Source organism: Pteronotus mesoamericanus, unplaced genomic scaffold, assembly GCF_021234165.1.
Source record: "Pteronotus mesoamericanus isolate MK-2021 breed Mesoamerican mustached bat unplaced genomic scaffold, CSHL_Meso_final contig_46, whole genome shotgun sequence".
Lineage (NCBI taxonomy): Eukaryota > Metazoa > Chordata > Mammalia > Chiroptera > Mormoopidae > Pteronotus > Pteronotus mesoamericanus.
This window is the reverse complement of record NW_026555170.1, coordinates 8,722,610-8,746,867: the sequence shown is the minus strand read 5'-3', so window position 1 is coordinate 8,746,867 and position 24,258 is coordinate 8,722,610. Positions and strand designations below refer to the sequence as shown.

The window sequence follows — 24,258 nt, the reverse complement described above, 5'->3', positions numbered from 1 at the left end:
ATCCTTCTCAAACAAAAATTATGCCAAAAAACTATATATCAATAGGACTTATATTTCAATTTTTTCCTAATCTATCCCTGATTCCGGTGGTACATACATAACAGACCGCAAGCCCGAGTAGGTGTAAGCCACGGTGGGAGAATGCCAGTCCTGCATCTACCTATTCTGCCATCTTGACCAGAAGCCCTAGTCATTTTTATATCAAACATCATGGCTGCCAGCTTAAAACTCTCTGTTATCAAATAGATTTATCTTAATCAGTTTATAAATCTCAAGTCACATTTTAAGTGAGAATTTTTTTTTCTTTTCCAGTTGGAGAAATAATTTTATTTAATGTGATGAATACATACCTTTGCAAAAGTGCATTAAAAAAGTCATGTAGTCTGTTTAATTTTTACTATTTAAAACAGGAATCTAGTTATGAATGTACAAATAAATTTAAAGGTTGGAATTCTAACCAAGCTACTTTGGCGTCAGAAATCTGCATGTAAGAAATTATCTCCTTGAATCAAGTATATTCCAAATAATTCTGAAATATTAATGTAGGCCAATAAATCAGAGTAAAGAAATATATGCACATTCCCAGCATAAAATCTAAGATAGCCCATGGCCTGAATCAATCAATGATATGTCCTCTATCTCTCAATTCCCCAATCAATGACACACACAAAAAAAAAAGAAATGGGGGCAGGGAGGAGAGACCTACATTGAGAAAACTAAGGCTAAAACTTGGGTACAAACCAAAAAATTGGAAAAATGTGCTAACAATAGAGTTACATGGCTGTCTTCCCATTAAACAGTGAATCTCTCTTTAAAAGCAGAGGACAAGTCTTACTCAGTTTGATTTCTTCAGGCCAAGCACAGTGCCAGGGACATATGGACCCAATAAATGCCTTATTTTTTGAAAAACATAGCAACAATCAAAACAGGACTTCCATATCCCCCAACAAAGCTACTTAACTTTACAGCAACAGAGCTCACATTCTTCCCATACAACGTTCTGCTTTTCAGTAACAGGTACCTCCATCCCACTGTCCCATTCCTCTTCTACCATTCTCCAAAAGAAGAAGAGGTACAGGTATTTCTTACATAAGCTCTTAATAAAAGCTCAGAGCATATTATCATGGTTTTATGAAGATGAGCTACACAAGTGATCTACAAAGAAAACTCGGGAATAACAGGTTAACAATCCTCAGCTAGGCTCTTTCAACCTGCAATCACCTGAGGCTTGTAAAAGGTATTTGGTAAAATATTATAATCTAAGATCATAAACAAGTATCTGCAAATCAAAAATTCATGTGCTCCAAAATCAGATGATTAAATGCAAAAGTGTTCATTGTAAAAATAAAAGCCTGACTGGTATTCTTACCTTAATGGAGGGCTGCTCCACACCCATTAGCAGTGTGTGCCACAAAATTGAAGGGTCAACACATGTCTCAAAAAATGGATCTGGATATATTTAAATTGCCGAATAATTGCGGTGGCAAGGCTCTGCGTATAAAACTTTTATCAATACTCCTAAATTTGTCCTCTGTTTTTCATAACAGCTGAAATCATTGAAATTGGTCATGTGACACAGTCACTTCACAGAAATATGAAACAGTTAAAATCAATACTAATGAATTATTGGGTGGTATGCAGGCCCAAGGCTCTACAGTAGGAGGCGTTATAAGCATGATTACCATAGGAGAAGTAGACTTGTCTACTTATGGTCATCAAAATAAAAGAAAAACCAACTACCCATGAAGCTACAAGTAAGGTATCTGCCATCTTTCAAGAACTACTCATTCTAAGTTTATTTTTATACTCAATTTCATGGATCCTGTAACATCTTAAAAACTATTCAAGTTTAGTTAAACAAAAATCTTGATCCATGACTAAGTAGTATCATTTTTGACTAAAGGCCTATGCATAATACCCTATGCTTCAAAATGGTTAGAAAAAAATTTTACAAGATGCCTTCACCCTGTATTTTGAGAACACAGGGCCTCTGTCCTCTTCCCAAAAAACTGTGACAACAATTCAATATCATTCTGGGTAATTACAGAATGACTAAATGAATTTTCTGTTATTTTTCTATTTATTAAAACTTTAAGAAACTGATTCCCCAAGAACATGCAATGGGAAAAAGAAAGTTTCTTCATTGAAAGGTATTGGAAAAAAAGGACAGCTACATGCAAAAGAATGAACTGGAATACTTACCTTATAACCCTACACAAAAGTCAATTCAAAATGGATTAAATAATCAAAACTAGACCTGAAACTAAAAGGTCCTAGAAGAAAAGAGGGGGGCAGCCCCATCGACATTGATTTTGGCAATCATTTTCTGGATTTAACACCATAAGCAAAGGAAAGGAGCAAAAATAAACAAGTGGGTCTACATCAAACTAAAAAGCTTCTGCAAAGAAAATCAACAAAGTGAAAAGAAAACCTACTGAATGGGAGAAAATATTTATAAATCACATATCTGTTAAGGGATTAATATCCAAAATATTTTTTAAAAACTCATACAACAATAGAAAAAGAAAACAAACAGAAAACCAATCTGATTAAAAAATGGGCAGAAGAAGTGAAAAGACATTTTCCAAAGACATAAATGGCCAAAAGGTACACGAAAAGGTCCTCAATATTACTGGCTAATGATCACGGAAATGCAAATTAAAACCACAATGAAATATCACCTCCTACCTTGTAGAATGGCTATCCTCAAAAAGACAAGAGGATGTAGAGAAAGGGAACCCTTGTCCACTGTTGGTGGGAACGTAAACGGGCAAAGTCACACTGGAAAACATATGGAAGTTTCTCAGAAAATTAATAAATTGAACTACTACATGACCCAGCAATTAATTTTCTGGGTATATATCCAAATCAAATGAAAACAGGATCTCAAACAGACATCTGCACTCCAAGGTTCACTGCAGCATCATTCACAGCATCTAATATATGGAAACAACCTAAGTATCTGTCAACAACTGAGTGGATAAAGAAAATATATATAAGATGAAATATTATTTAGCCATGAGAAAGAGAAATCCTGCCATTTGCAACAACATGGACGGATCTTGAGGGCATTATGCTAAGTGAAATAAACCAGACAGAAAAAGACAAATATTGCATAGTATCTCTTCTTATGTAGAATTTTTTTTAAAGTCAAACTCATAGAAACAGAGAGTAGAAAAGTGGGCTGCAATGTGGGAGAAATAGGGAGAGGTTAAAAGGGTAAAATCATTCAGCTATAAGATGGATTAGGTCTAAAGGTCTATTATAAAAAATGGTGATCACAGTTGATAACAGTGCATTGAATAACTGAAATGTACTAAAACATTAGAACTTAATTGTTCTCACTGAAAAATAAAAAAAAACTCATTTGCAAAAAACTTAGTATGATGTAAAGGCACCTTGAAAAACTCACAAATTCACAAATATAAGAATTTGGTTCACTTAGCCCCTGCACACATATATGTACACTAATAATCCATGCTTTATTAGATTAATAAACAGAAATTATACATCCAAAAACAATACTATGTCATACACAAAGATGCTCAGTACAATATTTTTAAAATAAAATGTGATTCAAACTTCAATGTCTTTTAATGGGAAAATGATTAAATAAAATATCATCAAGCAACAAACTGGAAGAGCTGCAGTGCACCCAAAGATGAAATTAAGTCCCAGCACCCTCTCCTTTCAAGGCTGGGCAGGTCCTACCCTACCCTATTCCTTCTGGTTGAGATGGGTTCGGCCAAGAGCATTGAAGTCACTCCAGTGCACAAGCATCTGGTTTGAGTGGGAGATTATTCATTTAGTGCAAGCATCCTGCCCACTCCTGTCTAGGTGTTAACCCCACATCCCAACCTACCAGCAGGTAAGTAGCTAAAAGGTCCTAAGCAGGCCCAGGACTTGGGATTGTGTAAATACCTATGAAAACCACCAGCAGAGACCTCCCCTTTACCCGCCCCCAAACACATTGGTGAAACAGCTAAATAAGTATTTGAGACTGAAATCCCCAAATCAAATCTTCCCCCTGAGCCTGTTCTGCCTTCAGAGTCAGTCACCTGAATTGGAACTTGCCTCTGGGCACCTAGTTATCCCTTGCCAGATGCCACCTTGGAGTCAGATTGAGCTCTCTCAAAACAGGTGTTCCCCAAGGAATAAACAGAACATCTACAAAAACCCCTATGGCCAGCCAGGGATCAGAAAACCCCTTGAGAGATCCCACGATTCCTTGATCATCAGGCTATTAGCACAAGAGATGAACACCAAATACAAGGTACCAGGGAACTCTCCCCTCATCACCTGGCAGAATAACTCCCCTGGGATTCACAAGGTAAGTGGCCTTCTTCCCTGAATGAAATTAGGGAACTAAAGGAAGGAAGCATTCAGAGAACTGGATGACTTCTAAACACTGAAGGATAAGAATGGGAGCAAGGTCAGGATCATGACAAGAAAAATCAGTACCTTCCCCTTAGCAGAGAAGTATGCTTCTGTGGCCCCAGCGCTGGGTTCACCCGGGACCTACTGTTATTCTGTGTCTTCTCACTCCTTTCCCTTGGGAGACCAAAGAAAAGCTTATTTTCTCTGACTCCCGCTAAAGTTAGATAAGACTGTAAATATGAGGGCATATACATAACTGAAAACCTCATTCTAAAGACAATTCCAAAAGAGAAGTTCCAAAAGTGAAATGAGCAAGCAATGCCCCTGGAATAAGTGTATAAGTATATTATGCTATGTTCATCTCTATATTGTTGCTTACCATTGTAAAGCTAGTGTTATACATGTTAAGAAGCCACAATAAACTTGTATTGAATACAGAAATAAGTGAAGGATTCAATAAAAGAACAAATAAGCAAATCCACTTAGAATAAAATGTCTTGGCAATGAGCCAAATCTGAAGAAGTTTCTGGATCTGTAGAACATGACAGGAGGTAGTGAAGAAGAGAAGCATACAGTAGCGTATTTCTGGAGGAAAAGCTACGATCTAACTCCTATATGTCATTCACGAAGGATGGTGAGAAGAACCATCTTTGTCATGGCAAAATGAGCCCAACTCTATGGCCTATGTTGTGCTGTGGTAGGAAAGCTTCCTGAGGACACAAGGAGGAGGGAATCTACCAGTTTTTGCATCATAAATATTAGGATGAAAATTATTCCATCAATGAAATACATAGTTTTATTCAATAACCATTATGAGCATCTTCCCTAAGCAGTTATTTTGAATGACAACATTTACTTGTAGATAGATGTTTTTGTCTGCCTACTTGTAACAAAATATATTTTACTGTTTTCAAAGGAGATCTTATAATTTTACAGTCTCATCTCTTCTATGCATTTATCTATAAAGTATTTTTCAGTTTCCTCTTGATGAATAATTATGTGTTTCATTATTATTCACATGAGCCAAGAAATGTTTGCCAAATTTTCATATCATACACAAACATGTATCACAAGACTTAACCTATACTTATCTAGATATGAAAAAATAGCTTTTAAAGAAGATGTGATGTTAATTACCCAAAATAAAAATATTTTTAAATAAATGCTAACAGAACTTGACATTTTGTGAATTTTTAAAAATCTTTCTGAAACTTTGGTACAGAGATAATTCTCCCACACATGAACCTTTGAAAACATTAATAAAAATAATTCCAGCTGAATTTCAAATACTTTGCTAAGCAACAACAGTATATGTTGTTAATATTCCAAATGTAAAAGATTAATAATCTTCTTAGAATTCAACAACTTCACAAACATTTTATTGATTCACTTAGCAAACTTTCTGAGTAACAACTATATTTGCCAGGTTATTTGTTTGAAGCACTAGGAATTTAAAAGTGAGCAAGATAGTTAAGATTTTGCCACCACCCTCATGTAACTTATAACCTAATGGGTGGTAACTGTCAATAAACAAATAAATATAAAAGAAAATATCAAATCATGATAAATGTTTTGATAATTACAAATTAAGGTGAGATCACTGCCATAGCCAGCTCTTCCAGGGTGACATTTAACATGAGACCTGAATGTCCAGAGGGGACAAACACTAAATATCTGGGGAAAGAGGTAGCAGCAAGTTGAAGAGCCCTAGAGTGGGAATGAACTTGGGGTGTCTGAGGGAAAGAAAGAAAAAAGTATAGTGTTAGCCAGGGTAATTATGGTAGAGATGAGTTTAATAGAGGACAGATTAGGTAGGACCTGCAAAAATAAAGAGTTTGAATTATAGTCTAAACAAAATACCTTTATTTTTTTAACTATAGGAAGTTTAAACATTTGGATAAAAGAGAAAAGAGCAAAATGAATCCGAAAATATTTATCATCCAGTTTCAACAATTATCAATTCAGGGTCAGTTTTCCTCAATCTGCACTTTCACTCATTCCCTATCTAACCCTCAGTTATCATATCATTTCATCTACACACATTTTAGTATGTATCTCTAAAAGATAAGGGCTCATTTTGAAAATATGAGGCCTATCTGGAAAAAATCCAGCCACTGTTCATATAAAAAGAATGGTTTGTGCAACATTGATGTAAACTGGCAGCCAAGGAGAGTGAACTGGGATGTGTACGGGTGAACAATGATGACTTCACTGTACTAGTCTGTGGGGGCGGTAGACAGCTGTTGAGTGAGCATGTGTACTGTGTGGCTATCACATTCAAAATGACTAAGCAAGCAGAACAATGAATTTGCATCAAATTTCACGTTTAGCTGGAACATTCCACTGCCAAAACTATTCAGAATGAGTGTGGCGCAAATAAAAACGTGGCACAAATGCTTCAAAGATGGTTGGAAATCTGATGAAAGTGATCCGCATTCTGGAAGGCCTGCAACAAGCAGAGCACCTGAGAATATTGAACAGGTACAGGCAACAATCAACAAAGATTGGCAACTGACAGTGTGAGAACTAGAAGCTGATCTGGGGATTCCAAAAACTACTTTGTCTGAGATTTTGCTGCAGGATACTGGCATGAAACATGTCATGGCAATATTAATTCCTTTGCTTCTGCTACCAGAGCTGAAAGAATATCATGCTGCAGCTGCTAATTATGCTGGGAGAACTGTGAGAGGTCCCAAGGTGCACACTTTGAAGGGGACTGAGGCATCATTGTCCTACGCACAATGTTTCTTGTATCATTTTCAATAAATCGTCTGCTTTCCATAGCACAAGGCTGGATATTTTCTGGACAGACTTTTGTATAACCACCATCAATATTACAATCATTAAACCAAATTTTTCAATAATACTTTATTAAATTATCAGTTATATAGCCAATGTTCAAATTTCTGTGTATCATTTTTTAAAACCTTATTGATTCAAATCAGAATCCAAATAAAGTCCAGATATCGTAATTAATCACTTCCTTCGTCTTCTGAATCTATAGATCATCATCCTTTACTATTTTCCCCTTGCAACTTATTTATAGAAAACTGGGTTATTTGTCCTATAAGACTTGCCACATTCTGTATGCCTTGACTGCATCCTCACAGTGTCAATTAACATGTTCCTCTGTCTCCCAGATTTCTTGTAAGTTGATAGTCAGATATGGAGATTTAATCAGATTCAGGTTCAAATTTCTAGGAAAACTGCTCCATAGGTTATGTTATGTACTCCAGTCAGAGACTAATGTGCAATGTCTATCTGTCTGCCTCTCTCTCTCAGATAATTACTGCCTTAGATCTGTTATTATACTTCATTAGCAGTTGGAAAATGTTGACACTATAATTCTGTTATTTTTTCTTTAACACCTGAAATACCTCTATAAAGAAAAAAGTTTCTTCACTAACTATGTGATTAATGTTATAGAAAAATAACAATAACAAGTTGGTTGCTTAGCATGGATGTTTTTAAGGAGGGTTTTTAAAGATCATCCAGAATATTGTTTGGAGAATAGAGTGATACGTAAGAAAGCAAGAGTGAAGTCAGAGATACCTCTTAGGAGGCTCTTATAGTATTCTAAGTAAATGATAATGGGTTGTATCAGGATGATACTGAAGATGGAGTAGACAGATTTAAGGTATATTTTGAATGTAAAGTATAGAGGACTTATTGATTGAGTGTATACATAGGGTAAGGGAAAGAAAAAAATCAAGAACGTGTCCTAGATTTTTGACCTGAGCCTTTAGGTTTGTGGGAACCACTAAGGGAAGAGCAGATTTAAAAACCAAATCATCTAGGTAATGGTATCATCTAGGTGTGATAGATCACCACAAATACAACAGATATACAAACAGACAGGATACAGAAGAATGGAGAAACAGAGTTCAAAAACATTAACCAGTTAATTAGTATTAATCAATTAATCTTGGGGGAAGAGAAGAACTCTAATTCATTTTTTAAAAAACAATTTTCTACCCAGATTAGAGTGGTTCAGTAGATTAAGCACAGGCCTGCAAACGGAAAGGTCGCTGATTCAACTCCCACTCAGGGCGTATGCCTGGGTTGCCGGCCAGGTCCCCAGTTGGGGGAATGCAATTGGGGGTCTGGAAGAGACAACCCCTGAATGTTTCTCTTGCACATTAGTGTTTCTCTCCCTCTCTTTCTCCCTCCCTTCCCTTCTCTCTAAAAAATAAATAATTTTTTTTTTTAAAAAGCTAATTTTCTCACTCTGGCCAAGATAGAGCCATAGATACATACAATGCTATTCCTCGCACATCCAAAGTAAGGATAACAAACAATTTAAAAACAAAAACAACGAGAACTGCCAGAAAATCCAACTGTATGGAAGTCTGACAACCAAGGAGTTAAGGAAAAAACATTCATCCAGACTGGTAGGAGGGGCAGAGATGGGCAGCCAGGGTGGAGATGATGCTTGGCAAGGTGGCAGCTGGCAGGCCAGACAATTCCATATTCATGTGCGGATAAGCTGGGAGGAACAACTGGGGAGTGAGACAGACTGTACGACACAGGGATCTGGCCAGAAAAAAAATAAAGCCTTAAAACCTCTGGCTGTAAAAACCTATGGTGGTTGCAGCGGTGGGAGAAACTGCCGGTCTCACAGGAGAGTCTGTTGGAGGGGCCCATGGAGTCCTAGAATGTACACAAGCCCACCCACCCAGGAATCAGCACTGGGGCAGGCCCTCAAAGGGTACGATTTGCTTGTGGGAAGCAGGGGAAGTGATTGAAAGCAAGGCAAGAGTCAAGCAAGCAGCATTGTTCCCTCTCAGACACCTCCCCCACATACATCACCACAATGCAGCAAAATGGGTTGCCCCCACAGTGGCGAATACCTAAGGCTCTACCCCTTACAACATAACAGGTGTACTGAACACAAAGAAATATGGCCCAAGTGAAAGAACAGATCAAAACTCCAGTAAAAAAACTAAGTGATAAAGAGACAGAAAACCTATCAGATGCAGAATTCAAAACACTGGTAATCAGATGCTCAGTGAAATGATTGAGAATGGCCACAAAATAAAGTAAGAAGTGAAGGTTATACATAGTGAAATAAAGAAAAATATACAGGGAACCAACAGTGAAGGGAAGGAAACCGAAAATCAAATCAATGATTTAGAACACAAGGAAGAAATAAACATTCAACCAAAACTGAATGAAGAAACAAGAATTGATAAACATGAGGAGAGGCTTAGGAACCTCTGGAGCAGCTTTAAATGTTCCAATATCTGAATCATAGAGGAGCCAAAAGGAGAAGAGGAAGAGCAAGAAATAGAAAACTTATCTGAAAAAAATAAAGAAAACTTCCCCAATGTGGCAAAGAAAATAGGACATACAAGCCCAGGAAGCTCACAGAGTCTCAAACAAGTTGGATCCAAAGAGGAACACACCAAGACACATCATAAGTAAACTGCCAAAAATTAAAGATAAGGTGAGAATCTAAAAAGCAGCAAGAGAAAAACAGAGAGTTACCTACAAAGGAGTTCCTGTAAGACTATCAGCTGGTTTCCCAAAGGAAACCTTACAGGCAAGAAGGGGCTGGAAAGGAGTATTCAAAGTCATGAAAGGCAAGGACCTACATCTAAGATTACTCTATCCAGCAAAGCTATCCTTTAGAATGGAAGGGCAGATAAAGTGCTTCCCAGATAAGGTAAAGTTAAAGGAGGTCATCATCACCAAGCCCTTATTATATGAAATCTTAAAGAGACTTAACTAAGAAAAAGAAGATCAAAAACAATGAACAGTAAAATGACAACTCACAACTATCAACAACTGAACCTAAAAAATACAAAACAAACTCAGCAAAGAACTAGAACAGCAACAGAATCACAGAAATGGAGATCACATAGAGGGTTATTAGCGAGGAGAAGGATGAGGGAGAATGGGGGAAAAGGTACAGGGAATAAGAAGCATAACTGGTAGGTACAAAATAGACTAGGGGAGGTTAAGATTAGTATAGGAAATGGAAAAGCTCAAACAACTTCTATGTATGGCCCATGGATATGAACTAAGGGAGGAGGGGTAATGCTGGAGGGAATAGGGGTACTGGGTACACAGGGATAAAGTGGAGGGAAAAAATGGGACAACTGTAATAGAATAATCAATAAACTATACTTAAAAAACAACAAAAAAGCTAATTTTCCATCTTCCCATTTCTAAGTGAGTAATAATTCAAATTGTCCTATAGTGTTTCTCTTGCCTTTCCCTACAAAAAGTAAAAATATGAAAGATTTCAACAGAGAAGGAAAAGAAAAGAACCTAGCCTCAACACATTACCAATAGCAGCAAAAATAATAAATATTTTTTCTGAATGACAAAATTTCTAGAGATATGTTACCTAAAGTTTCATATGAAAAGGATTATCAGACATCACAAATCATTTCTGTATATAATAAGTTAAAAATAATACCCCATTTGCCCTGGCTGGGTGGCTCAGTTGGTTGGAGCATTGGACCATACACCAAAAAATTGTAGGTTTGATCCTCAAGCTAGGCACAAACCTCAGCAGGTTCCATCCCGAATTGCGGTGCAAACAGGAGGCAGCCAATCGATGTTTCTCCCTTTCTCTCAGCCAACGGATGTTCCTCTCTTTATCTCTGCTCTCTCTCTCTCTCTCTCTTCCCCCACCCCTCCTTTCCTTCCCCTGTAAAACCAATAAACAAATATGGAACCATAAACAAGCCCAAAGAGCCACAGTAATTTTGAAAAAGAAGACAAAATAGGAAGAATCACAATACCTGATATCAAAATGTATTACAAGGCCACAGTAATCAAAACAGTCTGGTACTCACATAAGAACAGACACATAGATCAATGGAACGGAATAGAGAGCCCAGAAATAAACAGAAGTCCTTATGGTCAATTAACATTTGACGAAGGGGGCAGAAGCATAAAATGGAGTAAAAATAGCCTCTTAAACAAATGGTGTTGGGAGATCTGGACAGGTACATGCAAAAATGAAACAGCCACCAACTTACACCATACACAAAAATAAACTGAAGATGGGTAAAAGACTTAAGTATAAGTCATGACACCATAAAAGTCATAGGGGAAAACATAAGCAGGAAAATCTCAGACATTCCACACAGCAATATTATCACTGGTATGTCCACCAGAGCAAGAAACATAAAGGAAAGAATAAACAAATGGGACCTCATCAAAATAAAAAGCCTCCACACAGCTAAAGAAAACATCAGAAAAATGAAAAGGGAACCAACCATATGAGAAAATATATTTGCCAATGATACCTCAGACAAGGGCTTGATCTCCAAACTACATAAAGAACTCAAATGACTCCACTCCAGGAAGACAAACAACTGCCAATTAAAAAATGGGCACAGGACCTAACAGACACTTTTCCAAGGAGAACATACATAGGGCTGAGACATATGAAATGATGTTCAGCATCACCAGCCATCAGAGAAATGTAAATTAAAACCAGAATAAGATACCACTTCACACTGGTAGAATGGCCATCATAAATCAACAAATAACAAGTGTTGGTGAGAATGCAGAGAAAAGGAGACTCTAGTACACTGTTGGAGGGAATACAGATTGGTGCAGCCACTGTGGAAAACAGTATGGAATCTGCTCAAAAAACTAAAAATGGAACTGCCTTTTCACTTGACAATTTCACTGCTGGGATTATACCCTAAGAATCCTGAAACACCAACTCAAAAGAACCTATGCACCCCAATGTTCACAGCAGCACAATTTACAGTGGTTAAGTGCTGGAAGCAACCTAAGTGCCCATCAGTAAATGGGTGGCTCAAAAAACTGTGGTACATTTACACAATGGAATACTACATGGCAGAGAGAAAGAAGGGTCTCCTACTCTTCACAATAGCATGGATGGACGTGGAGAACATTATGCTAAGTGAAGCCAGGCGGTGAAAGGCAAGTACTGAATGATCTCACCTATAAGTGGAACCTAATCAACAAAACAAACAAGTAAGAAAAATATAACCAGAGATATCGAAATAAAAAACAAACTGATAGTAACCAGAGAGGAGGTGGGAGAGGGATACTAGGTGAAAAGAGGGAAAGGGTCATCAAGGAGCACGTAATAAAGGACGTATGGACAAAGCCAAAGAGGGTAGGATCAAGGGTGGGAGGAAGGGACAGGTGGGGCGGAGGCGTAGTGAAGAAGATAAAATGGAGACAACTGTACTTGAACAACAATAAACAAAGAAACAAACAAACATATCCTCAGGTGAGGAATTTAAAAAATGATACCCCACTTTGATAATATACATTTGTAGAATATTTGATTAACTAGTGAGATAAAAATTACAAATCATTCTTGTATCACAAAGCATTCACATATATGTTTATATATAAACTGAACTAAGGCTATTGATCTCCATTAGGTCTTACAACTATATTTATGTGTAAATAGAGCTTATTTAGTAGTAACTGGGTTCCTGGATAGAACGTCCTTTTTCAAAATGTGCAAATGTTGGTTCTGGGTTATATTCCAGCATCAACACTGGCCCTGTTAATCGGACTCTACTAAAGGACTCAGAGGGAAGTAAAAACAAAACAGTTTTGCCAGCTAAAAAAAAAGACAAACTACACAGTGAGAACATAGGATAAGCACAAATATAATTCCAAAAATTACAATGCAAGTCAAATATCTCAATAATTACAGAAAGAGAAATCCTAGACCTATAGGAAATTCTTAAAAGTCTGAGTTCATTTATGAAAACTTAAAGATATTATGTCTGAAGATTTTTTTTTTAAATTCTATAAGATCTTCAAGGTAAAATATACTTTAAAATATATAAAATAATTCTATTATTCCATACTGTAATAAAATATTTTGAATTCTGAGATACAACTGTTCTTTAAGCACCACATTTTATTCTACTTTGGAATGCTTTTCTTGATATTTATCCTAAAAGAAACATAATGAAGTGTTTTGTACTGTGTATTTCAGTATTCACAAATACTTGATATTACAAATATTTTAATACTTATCAATCTGCTGTGACAATGATGTGCTATTTTAATTGTTACTTCATTATTTGTTGAGACTAAACCTGGTTTTATATATTTATTGCCTATTTCTGTTATTTTTAAAAAGCTTTAAATGACTTCTTGGTATTCTTTAACCATTTTTTGATTAAATATTTATATAACTTTTTCCTTAAAAAAACTATTAACCCTTTTTTATATGTGTTGCAATACTTTCCTTTTCTATTACTTGTCATTTAACTTTTTTTATATGTATGCTACTGTTTAATATAGTCATATTGTCAATATTTTAGTTTATAGCTTCTGGGTTTGAATATGTTACTTCAGGGTAAGAAAAATATTATTTTGTATTTTCTCCTAGAACTTACATTTTACATATTGATCTTAACTCACCTGAATAGTTCTTATATAATGTGTGAAATAGGCCTCTATAGTTGTTTTATGTCAAGTAATAGTGGTCTATGCACCTTATTCGTTGAATAAGCCTTATTTTCCCCATTGATTCGAAATATCAATTGAATCATATATGACATTGTTAGATAGATAGATAGATGTGTTTGTTTCTAGAATGCTCATTTTATTTCATTGATCTACTTGATTATTTCTGTGCTGGTGTCATGTTGTTTTCATTGCTGAGGCTTTATAATGGATTTAAATTTTGTAATATTTTATAATGGATCTTGGTATTTAAAAAATAAATATATAAAATCAAACTGCATTAAAAAAAGAAAGAAGGAAGGAACTCCTACTTTTTGCGACAACATGGACGGAACTGGAGGCTATTATGCTTTGCGAAATAAGCCAGTTGGTGAAAGACAAATATCATACGATCTCACCTATAAGTGGAATCCATTCAACAAAATAAACTAACAAACAAAAGAAACCACAGGCTAGGAAACACAGAGCAGAATGAAAGTGACCAGAGGGGATGGGGAAGGAGGACAATGGTGGAAAGAAGGAGAAGGGACTAAACAAAGAACATGTATGAATGGCCCGTGGACATGGACAACAGAGTGGGAACTGACTGTGGGAGCAGGGGGTGGGGTGGGATGGGTGGAGAAGGGCAAAGGGGGAAAAATTGAGACAACTGAAATAGAATAACCATGATTTAAAAATTTTTAAAAATGAAAGAATTCATGAAATTTCCCCAGAACTTCTACATTTTACTGAGTTAATATTAAGTAATGAGGTTTTTTAATAATACAGAACCTTAAAACTAAACAGACATGAATAAAAAAGCAATTAATTACATAAAAATCAAATAAAATTTAACTTTACTTGGCCTGTACCTAGGGGAGTTCCTGGCCTAATGGGATGGTGGTGAGGTAGAAGAGAGGAGAGACGTTAATTGTTGGAAGAGGAATACTTTTCCAAGATTTCAGGTGATTTCTCAGTGGTTTCTTCTGTTTTCCGTCTGTTGGCTTCACTGAACAATGTTGAAGACTCAAATTTAGGGAGTTTCACTAAAAACCTATCAAGAGAAATTCGTTTCTGTCCGTGTTTCCGAATGTTTCTAAAGTGTGACATTGTTCATTAAACAGGTCCACATTTCTGCTTGCTACAGCTTTGTCTGCGTGATACTTGTCCACAAACTTTCGAACTTCAACCCATTTTCTGCACATTTCTTTTATCAGTGCAATAGATGCTTCCTCCCTTCGCACCTCTTCACCTGAAGAAATTTCCTCAGCCACCCACTGCTCCTGCTCTTGTTGAAGTTCCTGCTGCTCCTCAGTGCTGAGTTCTGCTCTGTGCTCCTCTACTAACTCTCTGACATCTTCATCATTGACCTCCAGGCCCATGGACTTGCCCTGAGACACAATACACTCCATTATTGGGCTGTCAGGATCATCCTCAAAGCCTTGAAAGTCCTTTGGAGTTACAGCTTCTGGCCACAATATCTTCCAGGCAAAACTCATGACCTTGTAAGAGACTTCATGTCAAGTCTCATCCATGAAAGTAACATAGTGGAGGATATTAAAATGGTCCTTCCAGAACTCTCTGAGTGTCAACTGTGTATCTGAGATTACTTCAAAACACCTCTGGAAAAGGACCTTTGTAGAGAGTTTTTAAAGTTGGAGATGACCTGCCTGGTCCATAGTCTGGAGCAGAGGAGTTGTGTTTAGGGGGCAAGAACTTCACAGTTATGAAACCGCACTCCTCCCATAAGCAGTTTTCCAAGCTTAGAGAGTCCACAATTAACAAAGTGCTCAGAGGTGGTTTGTTTTCCTGCAAATATTTTTTCACACTGGGGCGAAAAACTTCATCCATCCACTCTATAAAGAACCGCCTCATCAACCAAGCTTTAGTACTGGCGTTCCACATCACTCTTAACTTGCTTTTTATCACTTTCTCTGTAGAAGATTAGGTTTTAAATCCCCACTAGCATTCCCACAAACCAACAGAATTATCCTGTCCTTCACAGGCTTGTACCCTGGCAATGAATGCCTTCTCTTCTTGAGTGATATAGGTTCTGTTAGGCATTTTCTTCCAGAACAAACCAGTCTTATCACAGTTAAACACTTATCGGGGGACAACACCCTCAGCCTCTACATAATCCCTAAATTCAGTGACAAAGTTTTTGGCAGCTTCTTTGTTGGCACTGGCTGCCTCTCCATGCCTCACCACCCTATGAACACCAGTTCTCTTTTTAAATTTATCAAACCATCCACGGCTGGCATTAAACACTTCAATGCTCCTACCACTTGCTCTGGACTTGCCTTTTTAACAGATCAGCATGCAATTGCCTAGATTTCTCACAAATTATTGCCTAAGAAATGCTGTCACCCACTAACTTTCTTTCATTAATCCACATGTAAAGCAATTTTTCAACTTCTTCCAATGTCTGTGATCGTTGCTTACGCACAGGCTTTATGCCTTTAGCAATACTTGCTGCTTTAACCACTTCCTTATTTCTCACTATCATCGAGATCATCATTCTCAGAATCTTGAACATAAGAGCGATTATCAGTCACACCTATACCACTCTCATACTTAGCTATGATCTCTTTTTCTCTTTTTGATTTTGGTTCTTATTAACTGTCTTTTAGGCTTAGTGGTATTACTCTTAATCTTTTTGCATCCCATGAGAATCACTTAAAATGCACAAAAGTACAAGATAGTAACAACAAATATGTAGGGGTTCTGTACTGTTTGCAAGATACCATGAGACTGAAGTGTTGACCTCTGTTTCACTGCAAGAGAGGGGTGATGAGTGGCAAGCAAGTGATGATTGATGAAGCATTTTCTCTTGCAGGGTGGTGGTGTGACTCATGCAAGTTCTAGCAAATGCAATGAGTCCTGAGAATGCACTGAGTGCTGAAACATTTTTTTCCTCATCGAAATGCAACAAATACCAGGCTTGACGAGGTCTGAAGCTGACAAGAACTGAAGTATGACTGTATAAGGTTATGTTCCTGTACTATTATTCAGCATTCAAATAAATCACTGGTCTAACCATCAATATGTCATAAGTGGAAAAAAAGAAAACTACCCCAAAAGTCTATACTAATTTAAAATACTATCCCCAGTTATATTAAATAGGCATAAATAGCCCTAGTGGGTGTGGCTCAGTTGGTTGGAGCATCATCCTATAAACTAAAAAGTCATGGTTTTGGTTCCCAGTCAGGGCATTGTGCTTGGGTTATGGGCTCGGTCCTGGTCAGGGCACGTACAAGAGGCAACAGATAGATGTTTCTCTCCCGCTCCCTATCCCTCCTTTCACCACTCTCTGAAGTCAATAAACATGTCCTCAGGTGAGGATAAAAAAATAAAAAATTAAAAACAATAAATAGGCAGATGTCACATATTAATTACAAAAGGCATTTCATGTACTATTAAGCGCACATATAGTAAGAAAATGTAATAGGTAACCTGAAATTAAAGTACTTACTATATTTAACATTAAGCAATCTTACTTGTCATCTTACAATTTTGAGTGTTGCTAGGGAAACAGACAGCACAAGACTCTTTTAAAAAGATGTCCAAATATTTAAAAACTTTCTTTTGATACATTTTCCTAAAACTATCAGAGGCATTCATCCACCTCATTAATTCTAGAGGTATTTTTTTCACAGAAAACATTTTCAAAAGTAAGAGCTGACGTAATAGTGCCCTTTATCTTCTCTTCCCTTCTGAATTTACTCAAAACTAAAATTGTAAGGACTATATCACACAAAAGGTCATCTGGCCTAGCATTTATTGATCCTGTTGTTATTCGAGTATTTTTTCAGTCATGAGAAAACTATAGAAGGAGCTACCAGGCACAACCAGTTTTGAAAGGTATTTTATTATTTCAAAATATAATTTCTGCAAAATCATGACAGTTTTACCATGTCATTATTATCAATTTTTTAAAGTTTACATTCAATATTATTTTGTATTAGTTTCAGGTGTACAGCATAATGGTTAGACAATCATATACTTTACACAGTATTCCCCCTGATATTTCCAGTACCCACCTGGTAACATATATAATTATTAAAATATTATTGACTATATCCATAAGCTGTATTTTACAGCCCTGTGACTATTTTGTAACTACCAATTTGTACTTGATCCCTTCACCTTTTCAACCCAGTCCAATTCTCCTCCCTTCTATCAAGCATCAGTCTGTTCTCTGTATCTATGAGTCTGTTTCTATTTTTTTGTTTGTTTGTTTGTTTTTATGTTCTTTAGATTTCACATATAAGTGAAATCATATGGTATATTTTTTTCTCTGAGTGACTTATTTCACTTAGTATGATATCCTCCAGGTATATCCATGCTGTCACAAATGGTAAGATTTCATCCTTTTTTATGGTCAAATGATATTCTACTGTATATATGTTCCACTGCATTTTTTTTTTTTAATCCTCACCTTAGGGCATCGTTTCATTGCTTTTTAGAGAGGAAGTGGGGAGACAGAGAGAGAGAGAGAGAAACATCAATGTGAGAAACATCGATTAGTTGCCTTCTTGTTTGCACCCTGACAGCGGGGATCAAACCCACAGCCTTTCGGTCCATGGGACAGTACTCCAACCAACTAAGCCACACTGGCCAGGGCATGTACCACCACTTTTTTTTATCCATTCATCTGTTGATGGGCACATGGGTAGCTTCTACATCTTGGCAATTATAAATAATGCTGCAATGAACAAAGGTGTGCATATATTCTTCTGAATTTGTGTTTTGGATTTCTTTGGATATATACCCCAAAGTAAAATCATTAGGTCATAAAGAAGTTCTATTTTTAATTTTTTGAGGAAACAATGTTTTCTACAGTGGCTGTACCAATCTTCATTCCCACCAACAATGCACATGGGTTTTCTTTTCTCCACATCCTTACCGAAGCTTGTTATTTGTACATTTATTGATGATAGTAATTCTGACAGGTATGAAGTGAAATCTCATTGAGGTTTTAATTTGCATTTCTTTAATGATTAGTGATTTCGAGAACCTTTTCCTGTGCCATTTGGCCTCCTGTATGTCCTCTTTAAAGAAGTTTCTATTCAGGTCCTCTGCCCATTTTTAAATTGGATTGTGTGTTCCTTTGATGTTCAGTTGCAGAAGTTATTTTATAAATTTTGGATAGTAACTCTTTATGGGATGTATCATGGGTGAGTATCTTCTCCCACTCAGTAGATTATCTTTTCATTTTGTTGATGGTTTTCTGCTGCACAAAAACTTCTTAGTTTGATGTAGTCCCATTTATTTTTTCTTTTGTTTCCCTTGCCCAAGGAGATATATCAGGGGAAAAAAATTGCTAGTAAAGGCCATATATGACAAACCCACAGCTAACATCATATTCAATGGGGAAAACTAAAAATGTTTCCCTTAAAGTGAGAAACAAGACAGAAATGCCCACTTTCATCTAGCCATATTCTAGCCATAGCAATCAGGTAAGAAGAAATAAAAGGCATCCCAACTGGAAAGGAAGAAGTAAAACTGTCATTATTTGCAGATCACATGATACTGCATGTAGAGGACCCCAAAGATTCCACCAAAAAACTACTAGAACTATGAAATGAATTCAGTAGAGGGCACAAAATAAATATCCAGAAATGAGTTGCATTTTTATGCACCAATAATGAACTATTATAAAGAGAAAACAATCCACTTAAACTGCATCAAAACTACCTGGGAATAAATTTTACCAAGGAGACAGAGAGACCTATATTAGAAAATTATAAGACACAGAAGAAAAAAAAATGAAGCTATAAATAAATGAAGCACATACCATGCTCATGGGTAGGAAGAAATATGAAAATTAAAATATCCATACTACCCAAAGCAATCTAAGGATTTAATCCAATGCCTATCAAAATACCAATGGCATTTTTCACAGAACTAGAATATATAATCCAAAAAGTTATATAAAACAACAAAAGACCTCAAACAGCCGCAACAGTCTTAAGAAAAAAAGAACAAAGTTGGAGGTTTCATGATCCCTGGCATCAAACTATACTACAAAGCCATAGTAATCCAAAAAAGCATGATACTAGCATAAAAACAGACCCAGAGACCAATGGAACAAAATAGGGAGGCCAGAAATAAATCCATACCTATATGGTCAATTAATATATGACAAAGGAGGCAACAACATACAGTGGTGTAAAAATAGTCTATCAAGAAATGGTATGGGGAATTTTTGACAGATACATGCAAAGGAAAGGAAAGAGAGGGAAGGGAAGGGAAGGGAAGGGAACAAACAAACTAGATCAGCATCTAGCAAACTTAAAAATAAAAGCTTAAAAACACTTCGCCTTTGTATTCTGAGTTGGTCAAAAGGAATAAAGATAAACTGATACTGGCTGTTTATAAAGCAGAAGGAACTGTATAAAGTTTTCTGAGATGCTATTCTCACATGTGCTTTTTGTATTAAGAAAATCTGACTCGGCCAGATGAAATAAATCACACAACTTTTTTCCTTCACTTTCTCAAGGTGGTTTTCTCAACTTGGTTCAACGTATGAATGTTAGGCAAATTGTATTACATTATCTAGAGGTCTGGGGAAATATATTGTTTATTAACAAGAGCTAATTAAAGAAAAACCTAAATTAGAGAAACTGGTCACACAAATATCTAGCAGTATGGCTGGATAAAAAGTACCTAATCCTTCACACTAATACATCATGATGTATATTTCACCACAGTAATGAGATGAAAAAGCCTTCCTAGCCATATGTGTTTATGCAGCACCTAAGAATACTTGTTCCAGTCCTTAGTCAGTGATATCTTAGGTATAACTGTGGATTAATCCTTGATTTGGTGCCTAGGGAAGGGGTGCTGGTGGCCTTTGAAGCACCCTGTTGTAGTCGTTGCCCCCGTTGGATTAAGCGCTCTATACACCACTGTTCTTGCTGCAGCTGCTGCTTCTGATTTTTTAACAGGCTTTAGGTAGCCTGCAACTCCTGGCATTGCTGAGACTGCTGCAGTTATTCCTTCTGTAACGACAGGTTCTTGCTGCAGAAGCCACAGTAGAACTTAGAAGTATGCTTCCCCACAGCAATCTCCAAAGCCTGGGCCTTTTAAGCTCCTTTCTCTCCCAACAGCCTCATGTCAGACTCACTCAGTTATTTCCTCAGTAATGCATTTTCCTGGAGCAACTGGGCCTTGATTGCCTGTGACTTTGCAGCTGTCTCAGTTTGGGATTTGTTGAGCTTCCCCTGTAATGTCTGCATTTCTCTCTCCTGTTCTCCTCGAATAGTTTAAGGTCCCTCATTGCCTGCAACCGCTGCTTCAAAAGGGATTAGATATTTGCTTTCTGCAAGGACTCTTTTAAGCTCTGAAGTTTGTTTCCCATATTTGGAGGCTAGTTCTTGTCTCCTTCATTCAATTTTTCCACTATTTTTGTAAAGAGTCATCTCAAGCTTCTCCAGTTGCCTTCTATACACCTCAGTTTTGTTGGTCAGATGTTCCAGGAAGAATTTATTTTTCAGCCTGGACAAGTAACTTCAATGATGACCAGCTGCCTGGTATACTCCATGAGCAGTTTTTACTGGATCTGAGGGTCTTTTATTTGTTTGTTCAGCTCCTTCATTTCCCTTGCCTCTGTTGGCTTCAAAAAATTACTTATTAAACAAAGATATGATGTAGGGGAACTACTGGAATCCTCAGCAAGCTTCCTCTGCGAATCCAAGCATTCATCCCCCAGGTACTGGTAAGTTCACTGCGAGGGACTGATGACGAGGAGTTAGTGTCAGGAGCCCATGACACGCAAAAACAGTGTCCCTGTTTGGCCAGCTTACGCAGATTTTGGGTTTCTGGGCTCAGTGGGTCTCTGCACTACCTAGCAACCCCTAGGGTCACACCCCAATCTAGTCTTGGTCAATACAGCACTGAGCAGCTTAACCTCCTTGGCCTGATAAGCCTTAGCAGTCAGTTTTCCAGCAGCTTTGGGGGCAAAAAGTGAAACCTACTCTCTTTTTCATGAGATCCCCCGTCCTGGGAATTTCATCTCCTATGGTTCTCCTGAGGAGCTGAGCTTTGACCTTCTTAGGCCACCCCTACCAACAGTGAATGCCTTTTTCTTGCCCCCACCAAGCCCTCCTCACAGTGCCTCCAATCCCCAGAGTTGGCTCCCACGCAAGCCTGGGACAGTAAGATGCTCTGGCATTCTTTGGCTTTCCACTTTTGAGCCAGTTCCAGCCAGCTGCAGTCTCTTCATAGCACCAAAGGTCGTGTAAGTCTCTCTAGCCACACAGCATCTCTGTGGCAGAGCAGGCCCAACCAGGAAGATGTAGTAGCACCAGCAGCTGAGCCACAGTCCTGGGGGCTGCATGCTTGGGCCCCCACTGTATCTGTTGGTGTTGGGAATGGCAGGATCTACATCAATTACCCTCTAAAGTAACAATTTTTTCATGGCATGAAGAAATTACTATAATCAGTAAAATATGAGCAAATTAAATTTTAGAATGAGAAGTCATTCTGTATGCAGCAATTATCACTTAAAGAATATAGTCTTTCAAATAAGGCAATTATTTTTCTTATCATGCCTTTTTTCCCTTCTTCATGTCAAAGTAATGAAGGGAGGTTATCAACCACTGGAAGACCTTGGAGAAATCAAGAGGAAATGGAATTATGAAAATAAACAAGAAATAGAGCTTTTGAACAGGAAAAGTAATACGGAATTGAGAATTGGTACAGATATGTAGACATGTGTTGAAGTGAGTGGGAGAAACTAAGAATTTTCTGCCACTCTAACTCTTGATGCTCTGGGCACCCTGAGGAACAGCACCACAGAGGCACTTAGGGGTTTAGGTTCTTTCATCTGTTAAATACTGTGACACACTAAACAACAGTTTCTATTTTCAGGAAAACTTCGTCCTATTTCTATATGGGCTCTCACACAAGAACTCTTTTCCAGTTCCCAAAAAGTATTTTCTCTCTCAGCTTTGCAGACTCAGGCAAAAAGAATGCCTTCCTCATCCAGGAAATCTTTGGGTCAAAAAAAGCAACGTTAACAGCGCAGATGAGAACATGTACCATAAATTTAAAATGGCACCAATCTGAATAATTATGTAATTTCACCCTGGTATATTCAGCGACCTTACCATGGAAACGGGGAGACTAAACTGCAACTCTGATGGGCATCTTGAAGGCAAGGAGGACAATGATGAGAAAGTCATTTAAAGGGCAATGATGAACTTCAGGTTCAGCAAAGGATATACTGTAAGTAGGTAACTAATGGACTCAGAGAAAGTAAAGATGTCAGGATCTGGAGGTCTCAATGAGGATAAACAGAGAGCAAGGTCCATGAAGTGAGGGAGTGAGAAAAGTAGATTAAATTCAGAATAGGACACTGAAGTGTAAGATTTAAAGGTAGGAAAGCCCTAATACTAACAAAATCTATCTAAGATTATGGGAACGAACTGCTGAAAGGGATGGAATGAAAATAAAATTTATAGAAGTTGAAACAGAAGAATTAAAAGACATGACCCAAGACGATGACACAAGTCAGTGGAAAGCCAGCTGCCAAAACTCTTGATAAGTACTGAGGACTGGTCTAAATCCTCAATGGTACTGACTTCGCGGTCCAAAGGCAACACACCTCGGAGTTTGTTAAGAATGCAGAATCTAAAACCCCACCCCAGGCTTGCTAAATCAAAATCTGGGTGATATGTGAACAGATTCATGTTCGAGAACTTAATTGATATAGGTATATGGCTAATATATAATAGAAAAGAAGAAGATAGAAGTGGATGGTCCCATGGCATGAGCTTTGAAAGAGAAGTGAGATTTTTTTTACATACAATGGTTAAGGAACATTGATTTTATAGTGTCAGTGGAGAATTAGGCAAATTCTAAGAGTTAATAAGGATCACATATATTCTTTTAATATTTTGATATGGTTTTCCTATCACCTTGCTCTATGTTTCTCCAGGCTTATATATATCTTCTGTCTTTGGCTTTGTTTTGTATTCATATATGCATACACACATATACCGGAGAACATCAGTTCTTGAACTTCATTCATTCTGGAAGGTCATTTGTTCGAAAACCAAATCTCATTTGTTGACAGAGATCTGTGACTGACTGATCATACAGGTATCAGTATAAAAGGGTTGTTGGGTCAAGAACCAAAGTTTTGCTTGAAAACCAAGACGTGTGTGTGTGTGTGTGTGTGTGTGTGTGTGTGTGTGTGTGTCTGTGTGTCTGTGTGTGAAAACTCTATCAAGAATGGAATTGTCTGAGATGAAAGACATCTGAAAACTGAGGTTTGACTGTACCCACATTTACATACATCCCATTCTATAATCTAATTGACAAACAGTATTTTCAAACTACATAGTCTATCCAACCTTGTTAACAGACCAGCTCCATGTATAATAGAAATATTGTCTGCCTAGCCACCAACATTTTAAAACTGAATATAAATTCACATATTATATAGTAGACTTTTCCCCCATATTC

General features: G+C 37.2%; 2 protein-coding genes across 2 annotated transcripts in view; both read right to left on the bottom strand.

Annotated features, from left to right (window-relative positions):
- NUBPL (NUBP iron-sulfur cluster assembly factor, mitochondrial) overlaps positions 1-24,258 on the bottom strand; it is a 245,613-nt gene that overhangs the window by 76,777 nt on the left and 144,578 nt on the right. The gene's annotated exons all lie outside the window — the stretch shown is intronic.
- Positions 20,571-21,434, bottom strand: CCDC121 (coiled-coil domain containing 121). Its single transcript, XM_054577777.1, is given in 4 exon segments — positions 20,571-21,040; positions 21,043-21,116; positions 21,118-21,308; positions 21,311-21,434. Coding segments are annotated over 4 exon segments (810 nt in total). The 5' UTR covers positions 21,386-21,434.